This window comes from Pelophylax lessonae, assembly GCF_965119305.1.
Source record: "Pelophylax lessonae genome assembly, chromosome: 8".
NCBI classification, from domain to species: domain Eukaryota; kingdom Metazoa; phylum Chordata; class Amphibia; order Anura; family Ranidae; genus Pelophylax; species Pelophylax lessonae.
The window spans coordinates 14,060,287-14,075,043 of NC_138775.1; the positions used below are offsets into that span (position 1 = coordinate 14,060,287).

The following is a 14,757-nucleotide window of genomic DNA, read 5'->3' on the forward strand; positions in this document are numbered from 1 at the left end:
ATGATATCATAGTGCCCAGGGCAGCCGCCCCCTCCTGCCCACTCCTTGTCCCCGACCCTGGATATGATTTTCACCAAACACTCATTGGTGGCTAATTAGACAATTTCATTAGAAACACGTGGACCAGGAAGATTCACCTGCAGTGAAAGTTTGTTTAATGTCCGATTCCTTGCTTTTAATGCCCCTTCAATTGTCAGGGTTAATGCACCCCCTTTGTATTGCACCGCAATATGGAAAAACGGGTCATGTCCTCTTTTGGCAGCCTGTTAAAAAAACAGCAATAGCCGTAGCAGCTATGGGACCAGGGTGGTGGAAGGGGCTCCATTTATTTATTTCAGGAACTTATATAGCCCTGACAATTTACACAGTGCTTTAAATATATTATAGAGAACTTTCACATCAGTTCTTGCCCTCAAGGAGATTACAGTCTAAGGTCTCTAACTCATATTCATACATTCTAGGGCCGATTTGCCTGTCCTTGATTTAGACATACTTTATGTTTAGATCAATGACAGTAGTTAGGTCACCGAGGGCTCCATCAGAACATCCAATGATGAAGATCCACCATCAGTCACAATGAATGATGCCTGACAACCTGTGAAAAGAAAACATGCTGACCCGCAGAGACGATCAACTTCTGATGAACTTTGACTGACAACTCCTGAGCCTGCAGCTGAATGGAAATATTTGGTCAATTAACTCACCTTTTTTACAAGCCGGCAGGCAGCGGGATATAGGTTGCTAGGATGCCGGCAGTCGTCTGTGTTTTAGCAACCAATGACGCTAGTGGCCTGCATTGCAGACAGTTGTCATTTATTGCCAGCAAAAATAATTCCAAAAATGAAAGACTTCCTGCTGCTTTCAGTAGGGGGTTCAGGTCGGCGATTGGGCCAAATAGTTTAGGAAGGAGGTCCTGATTCCACTATATGGATCTTTATATCACTAGAGGGATCACCAGCAGGAGGAAGGAGGTCCTGATTCCTCTATATAGATCTTTATATCACCAGAGGGATCACCAGCAGGAGGAAGGAGATCCTGATTCCCCTATATAGATCTTTATATCACTAGAGGGGTCACCAGCAGGAGGAAGGAGGTCCTGATTCCCCTATATAGATCTTTATATCACTAGAGGGGTCACTGGAAAGAAGAAAGGAGGTCCTTATTCCCTTTTAGTTATCACTGGAGGGGTCACTAGCAGGAGGAAAGAGGTCCCGATTCCCCTATATAGATTTTATTTCACCAGAAGGGCCACCAGCAGGAGGAAAAATGTCCTAATTCCTCTATAGTGGATCTTTATTTAACTAAAGGGGTCCTGATTCCACTTTGTAGATCTTTATATCACTAGAAAGGTCACCAAAAGGAGGCCCTGATTTCATGTATTGATCTTTAGTTATCACTAGAGGGGTCACCAGAAAAAAAGGTAGGAGGTCCTGATTCCCCTATATAGATCTTTATATCTCTAGAGGGGTCACCAGCAGGAGTAAGGAGGTCCTGATTCCCCTATATATATATATCACTAGAGGGGTCACCAGCAGGAGGAAGAAGGTCCTGATTCCCCTCTATAGATCTTAATATCTCTAGAGGGGTCACCAGCAGGAGGAAAGAGGTCCTGTTTCCCCTATATAGATATCACTAGAGGGGTCACCAGCAGGAGTAAGGAGGTCCTGATACCTCTATATATATCTTTATATCACTAGAGGGGTCACCAGCAGGAGGAAAGAGGTCCTGATTCCCCTATATAGATATCACTAGAGGAGTCACCAGCAGGAATAAGGGGGTCCTGATTCCCCTATATAGATCTTTATATCTCTAGAGGGGTCACCAGCAGGAGTAAGGAGGTCCTGATTCCCCTATATATATATATATATATATATATATATATATCACTAGAGGGGTCACCAGCAGGAGGAAAGAGGTCCTGATTCCCCTATATAGATATCACTAGAGGGGTCACCAGCAGGAGTAAGGAGGTCCTGATTCCGCTATATAGATCTTTATATCATTAGAGGGGTCACCAGCAGGAGGAAGGAGGTCCTGATTCCCCTATATAGATATTTATATCTCTAGAGGGGTCACCAGCAGGAGGTCCTGATTCCTCTATATATATCTTTATATCACTAGAGGCGTCACCAGCAGGAGTAAGGAGGTCCTGATTCCTCTATATAGATCTTTATATCTCTGGAGGGGTCACCAAAAGGAGTAAGGAGGTCCTGATACCTCTATATATATCTTTATATCGTTAGAGGGGTCACCAGCAGGAGGAAGGAGGTCCTGATTTCCCTATATAGATCTTTATATCACTAAAGGGGTCACCAGCAGGAGGAAGGAGGTCCTGATTCCCCTATATATATCTTTATATCACTAGAGGGATCACCAGCAGGGGGAAAGAGGTCCTGATTCCCCTATATAGATATCACTAGATGGGTCGCCAGCAGGAGGAAAGAGGTCCTGATTCCTCTGTATAAATTTTTATATCACTAGAAGGGTCACCAGCAGGAGGAGGGAGGTCCTCATTCCTCTATAGAGATCTTTAGTTAGACATCATTTGGAATACTTTGTACAGTTCTGGAGACCTCGGATACAAAAAGACATTGATAAGATAGAACAAGTCCAGAGACGGGCAAGAAAAATGGTGAAAGGTCTGAGGGATAAAACATAAAGAAGGAAGGGAAAGGGGGGCATGATTAAAAATTTGTATACTTAAAGAGCATGAATACATTTCAGCAGGGCAGTATTTTCAATAAAAATCTAAGATCAAGAATTTGGGAACTAGCAAAAGGAAAGTTTAAGAGGCAACGACAGAAAGTATTATTTTACTGAAAGAGTAGTGGATGCTTGGAACAGACTTCCAGCAGAAGTAGTGAGTCAATAAGGGGAATTTAAACATGCTTGGCATAAACACAAGTCCATGCTCAGACAAAAATTAAAGTAAAAGAAAAACCTGTTAAAAAAGAGAGACTTGATGGGTTTCCTGGTCTTTTTCTGCCATCAGTCTTCTAAATTTCTATGCACTCTATATGCTTTCCAGGGTCAGCTTGGTTAGGTGCTGATCATTTTTCCCGTATGTTTTTTGGGTTATGAGAGGAAACCTGCAAAACACAAGTGGGGACAGACAGGCTCCATGCAAACAGTGCCCCATCTGAGACCCCCGCTTTGCAAGGGCAGAGTGCTAACAATTTATATACGTACTCTGCAGCGTGTGCGTCATGCAGCTTTAATAATCTGCTCCCTTTGATATGCTGCAATAAGGGGGGCTTTCATTAGTCTGACCTGGATTTCTCGTTGTCACTTTTAAATACACTTTCCTCTGCTGTGTTTAACAGTGAGACAGGTGTAGCCTTAATACGTTTAGGAGAAGCCAATTAACACTTTGCAACCTTAGCTTGGATTACAATGATTAATGGAGATCTAAATCCCTGGGTGCTGACATTGGCAGTGGCAGCTTATGGAAGGTGGCACGTTATAAAGAGCGGTGTACTAGCGGTCACTCTGTAGAGCGGCTCTTGCTGGGAACATAAAGTTTTTCTTGGGGTTCCTGAGAGGAGGGAGAAACACAGAAGTGGTTTCCAACCCGAGGGGGGTGAGAACTTTCAAGAGCTGCCATCATGAATGGAACAGAAGGTCCCAATTTTTATGTCCCCATGTCTAACAAGACTGGGGTAGTACGAAGCCCCTTCGAATACCCTCAGTATTACCTGGCAGAGCCATGGAAGTATTCAGTATTGGCCGCCTACATGTTCATGCTCATCCTCCTCGGTCTCCCAATCAACTTCATGACCCTGTATGTCACTATCCAGCACAAGAAGCTCCGAACACCCTTGAACTACATCCTGCTAAATTTGGCATTTGCCAACCACTTCATGGTCCTGTGTGGATTCACCATCACGATGTACACCTCCCTCCATGGATACTTTGTATTCGGACAGAATGGTTGCTACTTTGAAGGCTTCTTCGCTACCCTTGGTGGTAAGTCACTGTCCCTTAAAGGGGATCTGGTGTGAAGGACTATACTTGTCTTAGATGGAAGTAGCCAATAAAGTAGGGCAGTAAAGCTGAATCTGTAGAAATTTCCATACAAGTGTAGTCATTGCCTTGAAGTTAGTCTGTGGTTTAGGACTCATCAACTGCTTGGGGTCTGAAATAGGTATTGGGCTTCATGATAGATATCTTTTTAAAGGTTAGTCAAGGAGTCGGGAAAGGGAAAGCTCAGGATTAGTTAACTAATGGATCAAGACCACTTAATCCTCTTCTTATTAAAGGCAAGGACAGTTCTAGGTGCTTCAAAGGCAATTGAAACTGGAAAGCTTTGGTTTCTTAATAAACAGGACTTTCTGGGTCTTCAAAGGGTGGCACACACAAGTGGTTTTTTTTATGTATGCATCACTCAGCCTGACCTAACCTTGAGTTAAAAAAGTTGTGAAAGTCCAGTTTAACCAGTCCACCAAAATTATCCAGACTTGGGGGTCATCAGTTGCACATTAGTTGGTATGGTAAGATACTACTGCAATTGTTCCTATTACATGATGCTGGTATCTGAGTACTCAAAGTAAATGGAGGCCTTGTTTTAAATGGCCTAGTCAGAAAAAAAAAAAATAAAAAAATTAAAGGGGTAAACATTTAGAGGAAGCCCATCATCTGAAAATCCAGTGCAAGCATGGCTACAGTATTTCTAAAAGCTTTGGCTACCTACGAAAATATGGGAGGTGTTTAGAATTTCAAGTGTAACATTGATGCTGGTGGGCACCTTGTTGTGTTCAAATCATGAATAACCCTAATTTCTGTCTGACAGGTGAAATTGCCCTTTGGTCCCTGGTGGTGTTGGCCATTGAGCGATACATTGTGGTCTGCAAGCCCATGAGCAATTTCCGATTTGGTGAGAACCATGCAATGATGGGTGTAGCATTCACCTGGATCATGGCCTTGGCTTGCGCTGTTCCTCCTCTCTTCGGCTGGTCCAGGTACATCACAGTGAGAATTTACGAAATTTGATTAAACCACCAGTTACCCTAATTTACCTACTCTGGCATAAAGCCCGTGCATATTTTCCTGTTCCCTCCTCCCCCATCCTCATTTACCATCATTGCCTCCCTATCTCCTCTTTTGAGCTGTTTCAGATTTATTTAGAATGAAGAGGCTGCAGATAACCTTAATGTGTGGTTAAAGCCAAAAATTCTAGATAAAGTAGGAAAGTGTAAACCCCTTTGGAGTTAATTTATGCTTTCTGCGTCCCACTGGGGAGATTTTCCTCTTTTCCTCTTTTCCTCTACGCAACACAATTGGGAAGAAAATTGTTCAATGTGAACAGAATTCCCATCTTAGACAGTTGTCACAGGAACACTTGTCTCCATTGGGAGATTTTCCCTCGCCTCTGACGACAGAATTTTCCATCACTTGATAATGGTCACCAGGACACATAGAGGGCCAAATTTCCCACAGAAGAGACACAGACAACTACAAACATTTGTCAAAGGGTTCAATCTTGCCCTACTCTGGGTAATGAGCTGGATGAATTCTTAAATGCACAAAACATAACTAGATATTAACATTTTTTAGGTAACACCAGAGATTGTTGATTTTGGAAATATCTGATTGCCTTCTGGGGGAATCAGGAAATAAATCGTTTTTCTCCGACTGGAGCAAATAGGGCCATGCAATGGTTTATTTTTGGCCTTCCTCTGAATCAACGGAGCATATAAGGTTCTGTATATGGAGGTTTTCTATTTATTCTATTTATTTATATTTATATTTATAATGGTTGAACTAGGTGGACTTGTCTCTTTTGTTCAACCTAACTAAAGCCCCGTACACACGCACAGATTGTTGGCCGTAAATTGTTGGCCAACGTCCGATCTGCCGATTGTAGGCTTGTTAGTATGATGCTTCCGACAACCAACTGCAAATTTTCGGCCGAAAAAAATCTGGTGTGCATGCTATAAAAATTTTGTTGGCCAACAAAAAACGGCCAATTGTTCCTCAGTCAGTACAGATTTCGGCAGACAAAAATCAGATGAGCAAGACTGGGCATGCTCAGAGAAGAAAAAACACAGGGAAAGTCAACCATCACATGACATCACTTCTGAAGTTGGTTTTTGTTGGCCAACAAAAGTCCAGTGCAAGTCTAGAGCACATTTCAACCAACAAACAACACTGGACAAAAGTTGGCCGATCAGTTGGCCAACAATCTGTGCATGTGTACGGGGCTTAACCTAACTACTTACATTTTGTTAAGTTTTTTTTTTTTTTTTTTGGATGGAGTTGGGAAAGGTTAGAGGTAAAAGGAACTCTTTCATTCAGGACAAATGTTTCAGTGACAACTAAAATGGAAATTCTGCTTCTTTTTGGGGCGATTTCTGGTTGCGTCAGCCAGGAAATGTCCAAAGCAGGACATAAACAACAAAAATATTAGGGGCTTTAGCCATTCCCTGCTCTATCCAAAGCTAAAAATATTGGCTTTATATACACTATAAAACTTCCAAGAACAAAAGAGTGACATGCAAACTTTAAAGAAAGAGTAGGTATTAGTCCCCAGTCACTGGTGCTAAAATGCTGTTGTAATTATTTTACCTTCCTGACCTTTATATATAGTTACATAGTTAGTCAGGTTGAAAAAAGACGCAAGTCCATCTGGCTCAACCAACAAAAAAACAAAAAACTATTGAAAACCCAACCATACAATCCCATATACACAATCCTATACCCGCAGTTGATCCAGAGGAAGGCGAAAAAACCTCAGCAAACCATGATTCAAATTGCTCCAGCAGGTAAAAAATCCTTCCTGATCCCCCAAGAGGCAATCGGATATTCCCTGGATCAACTTTACCTATAAATATTAGTACCCACTTATATTATGTACACCCAGGAAAGAATCCAGGCCTTTTTAAAAGCAATCTAGTGAGCTGGCCAGAACCACCTCTGGAGGGAGTCTATTCCACATTTTCACAGCTCTTTGGGTGAAGAAACCTTTCCGTATTTGTGGACAAAATCAGTTTTCCTCTAGAGGTAAAGAGTGCCCCCTTGTCCTCTGTGTTGACCTTAAAATGATGACTCAATACCAAGTTCACTATATGGACCCCTTATGTATTTATATCAATTAAAACCCATTGGTGCTTTCTTTTCACTATATCTTTTTTTTTATGTTAGCATACAATAATCAACGTTGGTGTAATATATATAAAATGTTAATAGAATAATGCAAACAATAAGGAGAGGAGACTGTACAACTGAAAAATACTGAAGGGAAGACTGAAGGTTAGATTTAATGTATTTACTCCAACTGTCCCGCTTTGGCAGGGACAGTCCCTGTATGTCCTATTCTTCCTTACTCCATCGTTTTGATTGTTGAGGTTATTTGATTATTGTCTATTATAGATTTTTTTATGCAGATCTACACATCACACCTCAACAATCATAACTATGGAGGAAGGAAGAATAGGACATACAGGGACTGTACCTACCAAAGCGGGACAGTTGGAGTAAATAAATTAAATCTGACCTCCAGCTTTCACTTCAGTCTTACTCAGGTGTACAGTCTCCTCTCCTGGATTGAAATAGCTTATTTTGATTTCACTGTATACTGTGAGCCTCTTACAATGTGCATTAGAAGCTGCAGCAGGTTAGAGACCGCCTCATTTGTCCGCCATTATCTTCTCCTTTCCTTCCCAGCCTGACTGTCCCTGACCTACCCCTTTTCGTTCTTTGATCTCAGCTCTTTCAATTATGGATTTCTAAGGGTACAAGTCTACTCTCCCCAGACATCCAGACCATCTCCTCTGTTTTCTTCCAGATACATCCCTGAGGGAATGCAGTGCTCATGTGGAGTTGACTACTACACTCTGAAGCCTGAGGTCAACAATGAGTCCTTTGTCATCTACATGTTCGTTGTCCACTTCCTCATCCCTCTGATCATCATTTCCTTCTGCTACGGACGTCTGGTGTGCACTGTGAAAGAGGTAGGTGCTGAGGGCAGGACCACTTACCTTCTGGGGGGTCTACAAACCTTCTACATTCATTGTTCCCCCTTTCTTACCATGATCAATCACTTGACCTGTTCTGTTCAGAAAATGTCCCCTTTACTTGCTGTCAATCAGCCAGCACTCCAACTGAACTTCCAAGAAGACTATTTACTGAAGTCCCAGATCAATAGAAATACCAATGTTTTTAAAATCTTTTTTAAGGTGGGAAGACAGGGACCCCACCTACCCTTGAAAAAGAGAGCCTGCATTCCCTCGAAACTTAGGTATTTCTACTGATATTGGACTTCATGAAAGAGTCATATGGGAAGCTCCCTTGTAGTGTTTGCTTTGGATTTGCACAGTGTCACCATTTATCCAAGCAGCCACCCAGGGCTGGTGCAATGATTTTTGACACCCTAGGCGAAACTTCATTTTGCCGCCCCCCCCCCCCCGGCTTAATGGCAGCGACGGTGGTGGGATGGGATGGGTGGCAGCAGTGGTGGGACGGGATGAGTGGCAGCTGTGGTGGGTGGGTGGGATGAGTGGCAGCTGTGGTGGGGGGGATGGTATTAATGGCAGAAGTGGTAGGGAGGGGGGAATTGGATCAGTGGCAGCGGTGGCGGGGGGGGATGGTATTAATGGCAGAAGTGGTGGGGAGGGGGGAATTGGATCAGTGGCAGCGATGGTGGGGGGGGGGTGATGGTATTAATGGCAGAAGTGATGGGGGAGGGGGGAATTGGATCAGTGGTGGGGGTCAGGGCTGGATTAAGAGCATCATGGGCTTGGTGCTGAGGATTTTGAAGGGCCTTAAGGGCCGTGTCTCAGCATGCGCCCTGAGAAGGAGGGGGCAGCCGCACAGGCCTAATACAACATGGGATGCCCTCTCTGAAGCCCATAAACACATCCATGCATCGGCAACTGTCCCTCTGTGTCTGGCGTTCGTGCTGTGTGGGGAGGTTCTAAAGGAGCTGCTTGGGAAAACGTGCTTTCACTTGTATTACAGAAGCCAGACTTCTGTGTTTGCAAGTGACGGTAAAGAGCAGTAACAGCAAATCTGGTTAGCCCGGGCCTATATTAAGGTAGGGACCTGGAGCTGCAGCTCCAATAGCCCCTACATTAATCTGGCCCTGGTGGGGGTTGGGATGTGATGAGTGGCAGCGGTGGTGGGATGGGAAGAGTGGCAGTGGTGGTGGGGGAAGGGATGGGTGGCAGCGGTGATGGTATGAGTGGCAGAGGTGGGGGGGGGGGAGCCACCCCTATAGACGGGTTATACAAAGGTTGTGCAGTGCAGTTTGATGTGCTACACACAAAAACTGGCAGGAGTCCTAACTACTACCCACTTTTTTCAATACTGGTAAAAAATTAGATGCACTTTAACTATAGAAGAGCAGAATTAGGCAGGTGATGTCCTCCCAGTGCTCTTTCCACCCTTAACAGAGGAGTCGTTTTAACAAGACAGGGACATATAGTGGTACTATGTGGTACCATCTACAATACTCTTAAAGCAGTGTGTCAGATTCACTTTAGAGTGAATAATTGTGTTTTGAAAATGACAGTGAAATGCATTGTAAGTGTTGAAGACAAACTATGCAATATCGGAGAACTTTCTAGAGAACCTCACAGGCACCATGGAGGGTGGATTTGCTATTGATTTAGCAAACAAAATGGCGTCCTCCGTAGGGCAATCCCATGTTCAGTGGCTCTTTTACCATTTGGAAAGGGCTTGTGCCGATGGGCAAATGCAACTTGCTTTCAAGTGAACTCTTTGAGATGCTTTTTAGACCATTCAGAGGTCCTTCATGTGTGCGTTTGACTGCCTTGTGATTTATGTCAACTCGTTTCAAGCTGCTTAGTATAAACAGGGAAGCTGCTCTGATGCATGCAAAAAGCCTATATACCCAGACCCTAATGGTGGAAGGTGGCTGTGGTAGAAGGTAAGTGGCCTTTGTTCCTCCTTCTCACCCTTGGCCCTCTTCTCCTCTACAGGCTGCAGCCCAGCAGCAGGAATCAGCCACCACCCAGAAGGCCGAGAAAGAAGTCACCCGCATGGTTGTCATTATGGTCGTTTTCTTCCTGATTTGCTGGGTCCCCTACGCCTATGTTGCATTCTACATCTTCACCCACCAAGGCTCAGAATTCGGCCCGATTTTCATGACAGTGCCAGCTTTCTTTGCCAAGAGCTCTGCCATCTACAACCCTGTCATCTACATTATGCTGAACAAACAGGTATGTGCTTAATCATCTCCTCCTCCTAATCATCGAACATCTGGTTCCTGATACTCCAACCTTCTTTGGGCTAAATTGCTTTTCTGCAATGCCTACTGTGTTAATGTTATCTCTTCCTTGTATGTAGGTGCTGCTTACAAACAACTAGTAAAAAAAAAAATGACTTGGCAAAAGTATATTTATAGGAGTGAAGATTATTATGTTATTACGGGAGGTATGCTAATGTGGAGGGTGGTAGCTCTCTATCCATTGTTGTAATTGTATGAGGACAGATCTGCATGTCATGGGGGACTGCCATAGTGCAGGACGTGACAAAAGATAATAAAATGTAATAGGAACACAGTCCTCCAAGATAGTAAAGCTACATAGTAGGAATTAGGCAGGGAAGGGGCAGAACCATCAAGGATGTAAAGCTGCAGATTGAAAATTAGGAAGTGGAAAGAGCAGGACCTCCTACAATGAAAAGTTACAGAATGAGAATTAGATATTGGAAGGAACAGGACCTCCAAGAAAGCAAAGGGACAAGATGAGAATTAGGCAGTGGAAGGAGAAGGACCTCCGACATGGTGAAGCTACAGAATGAGAATTAGGCAGTGGAAAGAGTAGGACCTCCAACAATGTGAAGCTATAGAATGAGAACTGTGCAGTGGAAAGAGTAGGACCTCCAACAATGTGAAGCTATAGAATGAGAACTGTGCAGTGGAAAGAGTAGGACCTCCAAGAATGTGAAGCTATAGAATGAGAATTGGGCAGTGCAGTACCTCCATCAATGCAAAGCTACAAGACAGCAAAGGGACAAGATGAGAAATAGGCAGTGGAAAGAGAAGGACCTCCAACAATGTGAAGCTACAGAATGAGAACTGTGCAGTGGAATGAGCAGGACCTCCTACAATGAAAAGTTACAGAATGAGAATTAGATATTGACAGGAACAGGACCTCCAAGAAAGCAAAGGGACAAGATGAGAATTAGGCAGTGGAAGGAGAAGGACCTCCAACAATGTGAACCTATAGAATGAGAATCGGGCAGTGGAAGGAGTAGAACCTCCAACAATGTGAAGCTACAGAATGAGAATTAGGCAGTGGAATGAGTAGGACCTCCAACAATGTGAAGGTATAGAATGAGAATTGGGCAGTGCAGGACCTCCATCAATGCAAAGCTACAAGAAAGCAAAGGGACAAAATGAGAAATTGGCAGTGGAAGGAGAAAGACCTCCAACAATGTGAAGTTATAGAATGAGAATTAGGCAGTGGAAAGAGTAGGACCTCCAACAAAGTGAATCTATAGAATGAGAACTGTGCAGTGGAATGAGCAGGACCTCCTACAATGAAAAGTTACAGAATGAGAATTAGATATTGGAAGGAACAGGACCTCCAGGAAAGCAAAGGGACAAGATGAGAATTAGGCAGTGGAAGGAGAAGGACCTCCAACATGGTGAAGCTACAGAATGAGAATTAGGCAGTGGAAAGAGTAGGACCTCCAACAATGTGAAGCTATAGAATGAGAACTGTGCAGTGGAAAGAGTAGGACCTCCAACAATGTGAAGTTATAGAATGAGAACTGTGCAGTGAAAAGAGTAGGACCTCCAACAATGTGAAGCTATAGAATGAGAACTGTGCAGTGAAAAGAGTAGGACCTCCAACAATGTGAAGCTATAGAATGAGAACTGTGCAGTGGAAAGAGTAGGACCTCCAACAATGTGAAGTTATAGAATGAGAACTGTGCAGTGGAAAGAGTAGGACCTCCAACAATGTGAAGCTATAGAATGAGAACTGTGCAGTGGAAAGAGTAGGACCTCCAACAATGTGAAGTTATAGAATGAGAACTGTGTAGAGGAAAGAGTAGGACCTCCTACAATGCAAAGCTACAGAATGAGATTTAGATAATGGAAGGAGCAGGACATCCAATATTACAAAACTACAGAATGAGAATTAGCTATTAGAAGAAACAGGACCTCCAAGCAGGGCTGCTGTTAGAAAATCATGGGGACACGGATTCCTTAATTCTTTCTCTGCAGCCTCAGCTGCAGAATGAATGAAGAGGAAGCGCTCTGTACAGAGGCTCCCTGTTCATTTACAACCGGAAGCATTGTAAACACAGGGGTATTGGTTCCAGTAATTGCATCCGCTTCTGCTGCTCTTGGTCCCCCCTGTTGAACCTATGGGGCCTGGGCCCCATACAGAAAGGCAAGGGGCTACTCCCATATCAAGTATGCAAAGCTACAGAAGGGGAATTAGGCAGTAGAAGAAGCAGGGCTTTCAAGGATGTAAAGCTACAAAATAGAAATTATCAGTAGAAGGAGCAGCTACATAATGAGGATAAACCAGTAAAAGGAACCATGCCTGCAACAATGTGAAACTACTGAATAGGGATTAAAAACAGAATCCACTGGCAGAATAGATTATTTCAGAAGAGAAGTATCAAATACTAAAGGAAACAAAACCAGCCAGCTCAGATATTTTAGGAAATGAGAGATAGACAATAAAGCAGGGGTTCAAACTATGGCCCTCCAGTGGTTCAGGAACTACAATTCCCATCATGCCTAGTCATGTCTGTGAATGTCAACGATATACAATGCCTCATGGGATGTGTAGTTCCGCAACAGCTGGAGGGCCGTAGTTTGAGGATCCCTGCAGTAGAGGTTCTCCAGCAACACAGATTTTATCACAAGAACAGAAGTGCAAAGTAAAGTAGAGAGTGGTGAATGAAGTAAAAAGATTTACAGGTACTTAGACTTCTCACCCTCATCTATTCCACTAATGACTGTTTTCTTTCTCCCCATAGTTCCGTAACTGCATGATCACCACCCTGTGTTGTGGCAAAAATCCCTTTGGAGATGACGATGCCTCCTCTGCTGCCACTTCTAAGACAGAATCCACCTCTGTCTCTACCAGCCAGGTGTCACCTGCATAAGATCATCGTCCAAGCCTGTGTCAGGGTGCGCTGCCTCACTCAGCTCCCGCTACCCCATCTCCGCCTCCTCCTCGCTAAGGCAAAGAATGCCGCCATGTCCCCCTTTAAATACCTGAAACATATTTTGCCCAGAAGGGGTAAGAAGAACCTCTCCTCCCAACCCCTTCGCTGCTGAAACCGACTGCATTAAGTTGCTTTGCAATGCGATGGAGCCATTATGGCAGCGAAGGGGTTTCTTTTCACCAACCAAACAAGGCAAGAATTTGCTCAGAATTGTATATACCTCAATGCCGAGAAATCCCGCTAGCCTGGAGACGCCTTCTGCACACAAAAAAAGACAAGAGACTTAAAGCAACACACGTCCTAGAATCGGCAGCTCTTGGGTGTTGATACCACGGCGCAAAGCAGTGTCTGGCCAGTTCATCTTGCTAAATTTGTCTTTGTAATGCAACAGAAAGTTTTTTTTTGTAATACGTTATATAAATTCCAGTTTTCTGCTTATTTTTCTTTTTTTTTTTTTTTCTTTCTCTTGGGTAACGTCTGATAGTGAGGTTAGACAGACCCTCTACAGCTGTAATAACGAGCACTTTGCAAGTAAAAAAAATACAAAAAAAATGTTTAGAACTGTCTTATTATTTAATTTACGTTTTAAACCCAAACTCTCCAAACTGTTTGCTGACCAGAAAGAGCTGCGCGCCACCAAAAATTAATCATCATTGGCGATGTTCTCCATATTCTTCTGTTGCTGCTCATGGCCAAGTGAGGCTTCCAAACACGATAAAAGACACAAAAAAAAAAGCAACTCAGTTGAAAAGAGTTTTGGTCTTGTGGTTGATAACTTAGCAACCTCTCAGGCAACTAACTTTCTCTTCGTGTTCTTGAGCCAATAAGGGACCAGTTAGTTCATAATCCATCTTTTACACCAACTGATTCTTCCTATTGTAAAGTTTAGCACAATTTTAAAGGCCTTGATGGCTTCCCATATGGCAAAGCCGAAATTGATCTTCTACCCCATTGGTGTTCTTCCTCTAAAATTGGCATTTGAGGAATTATCAATTTCACTGCCAGAAGAATGCATGTCAGTGAGGCTTTTAAGGCCTTGATGGCTTCCCATATGGCAAAGCCGAAATCGATCTTCTACCCCATTGGTGTTCTTCCTCTAAAATTGGCATTTGAGGAATTATCAATTTCACTGCCAGAAGAATGCATGTCAGTGAGGCTTTTAAGGTCTTGATGGCTTCCCATATGGCAAAGTCGAAATTGATCTTCTACTCCATTGGTGTTCTTCCTCTAAAATTGGCATTTGAGGAATTATCAATTTCACTGCCAGAAGAATGCATGTCAGTGAGGCTTTTAAGGCCTTGATGGCTTCCCATATGGCAAAGCCGAAATTGATCTTCTACCCCATTGGTGTTCTTCCTCTAAAATTGGCATTTGAGGAATTATCAATTTCACTGCCAGAAGAATGCATGTCGGTGAGGCTTTTAAGGCCTTGATGGCTTCCCATATGGCAAAGTCGAAATTGATCTTCTACCCCATTGGTGTTCTTCCTCTAAAATTGGCATTTGAGGAATTATCAATTTCACTGCTAGAAGAATGCATGTCAGTGAGGCTTTTAAGGCCTTGATGGCTTCCCATATGGCAAAGTCGAAATTGATCTTCTACCCC

The 14,757-nt window shown here is 43.3% G+C and overlaps 1 protein-coding gene across 1 annotated transcript; it reads left to right on the forward strand.

Moving 5' to 3' along the window:
• The first annotated feature begins 3,209 nt into the window (after positions 1 to 3,209).
• On the forward strand, positions 3,210 to 14,171 carry RHO (rhodopsin). Its single transcript, XM_082265831.1, has 5 exons — positions 3,210 to 3,966; positions 4,790 to 4,958; positions 7,784 to 7,949; positions 9,939 to 10,178; positions 12,961 to 14,171. The coding sequence occupies exons 1-5, from the start codon at positions 3,606 to 3,608 to the stop codon at positions 13,087 to 13,089; spliced, it is 1,065 nt and encodes a 354-aa protein (XP_082121957.1). The 5' UTR covers positions 3,210 to 3,605; the 3' UTR covers positions 13,090 to 14,171.
• Positions 14,172 to 14,757: the final 586 nt, after the last annotated feature.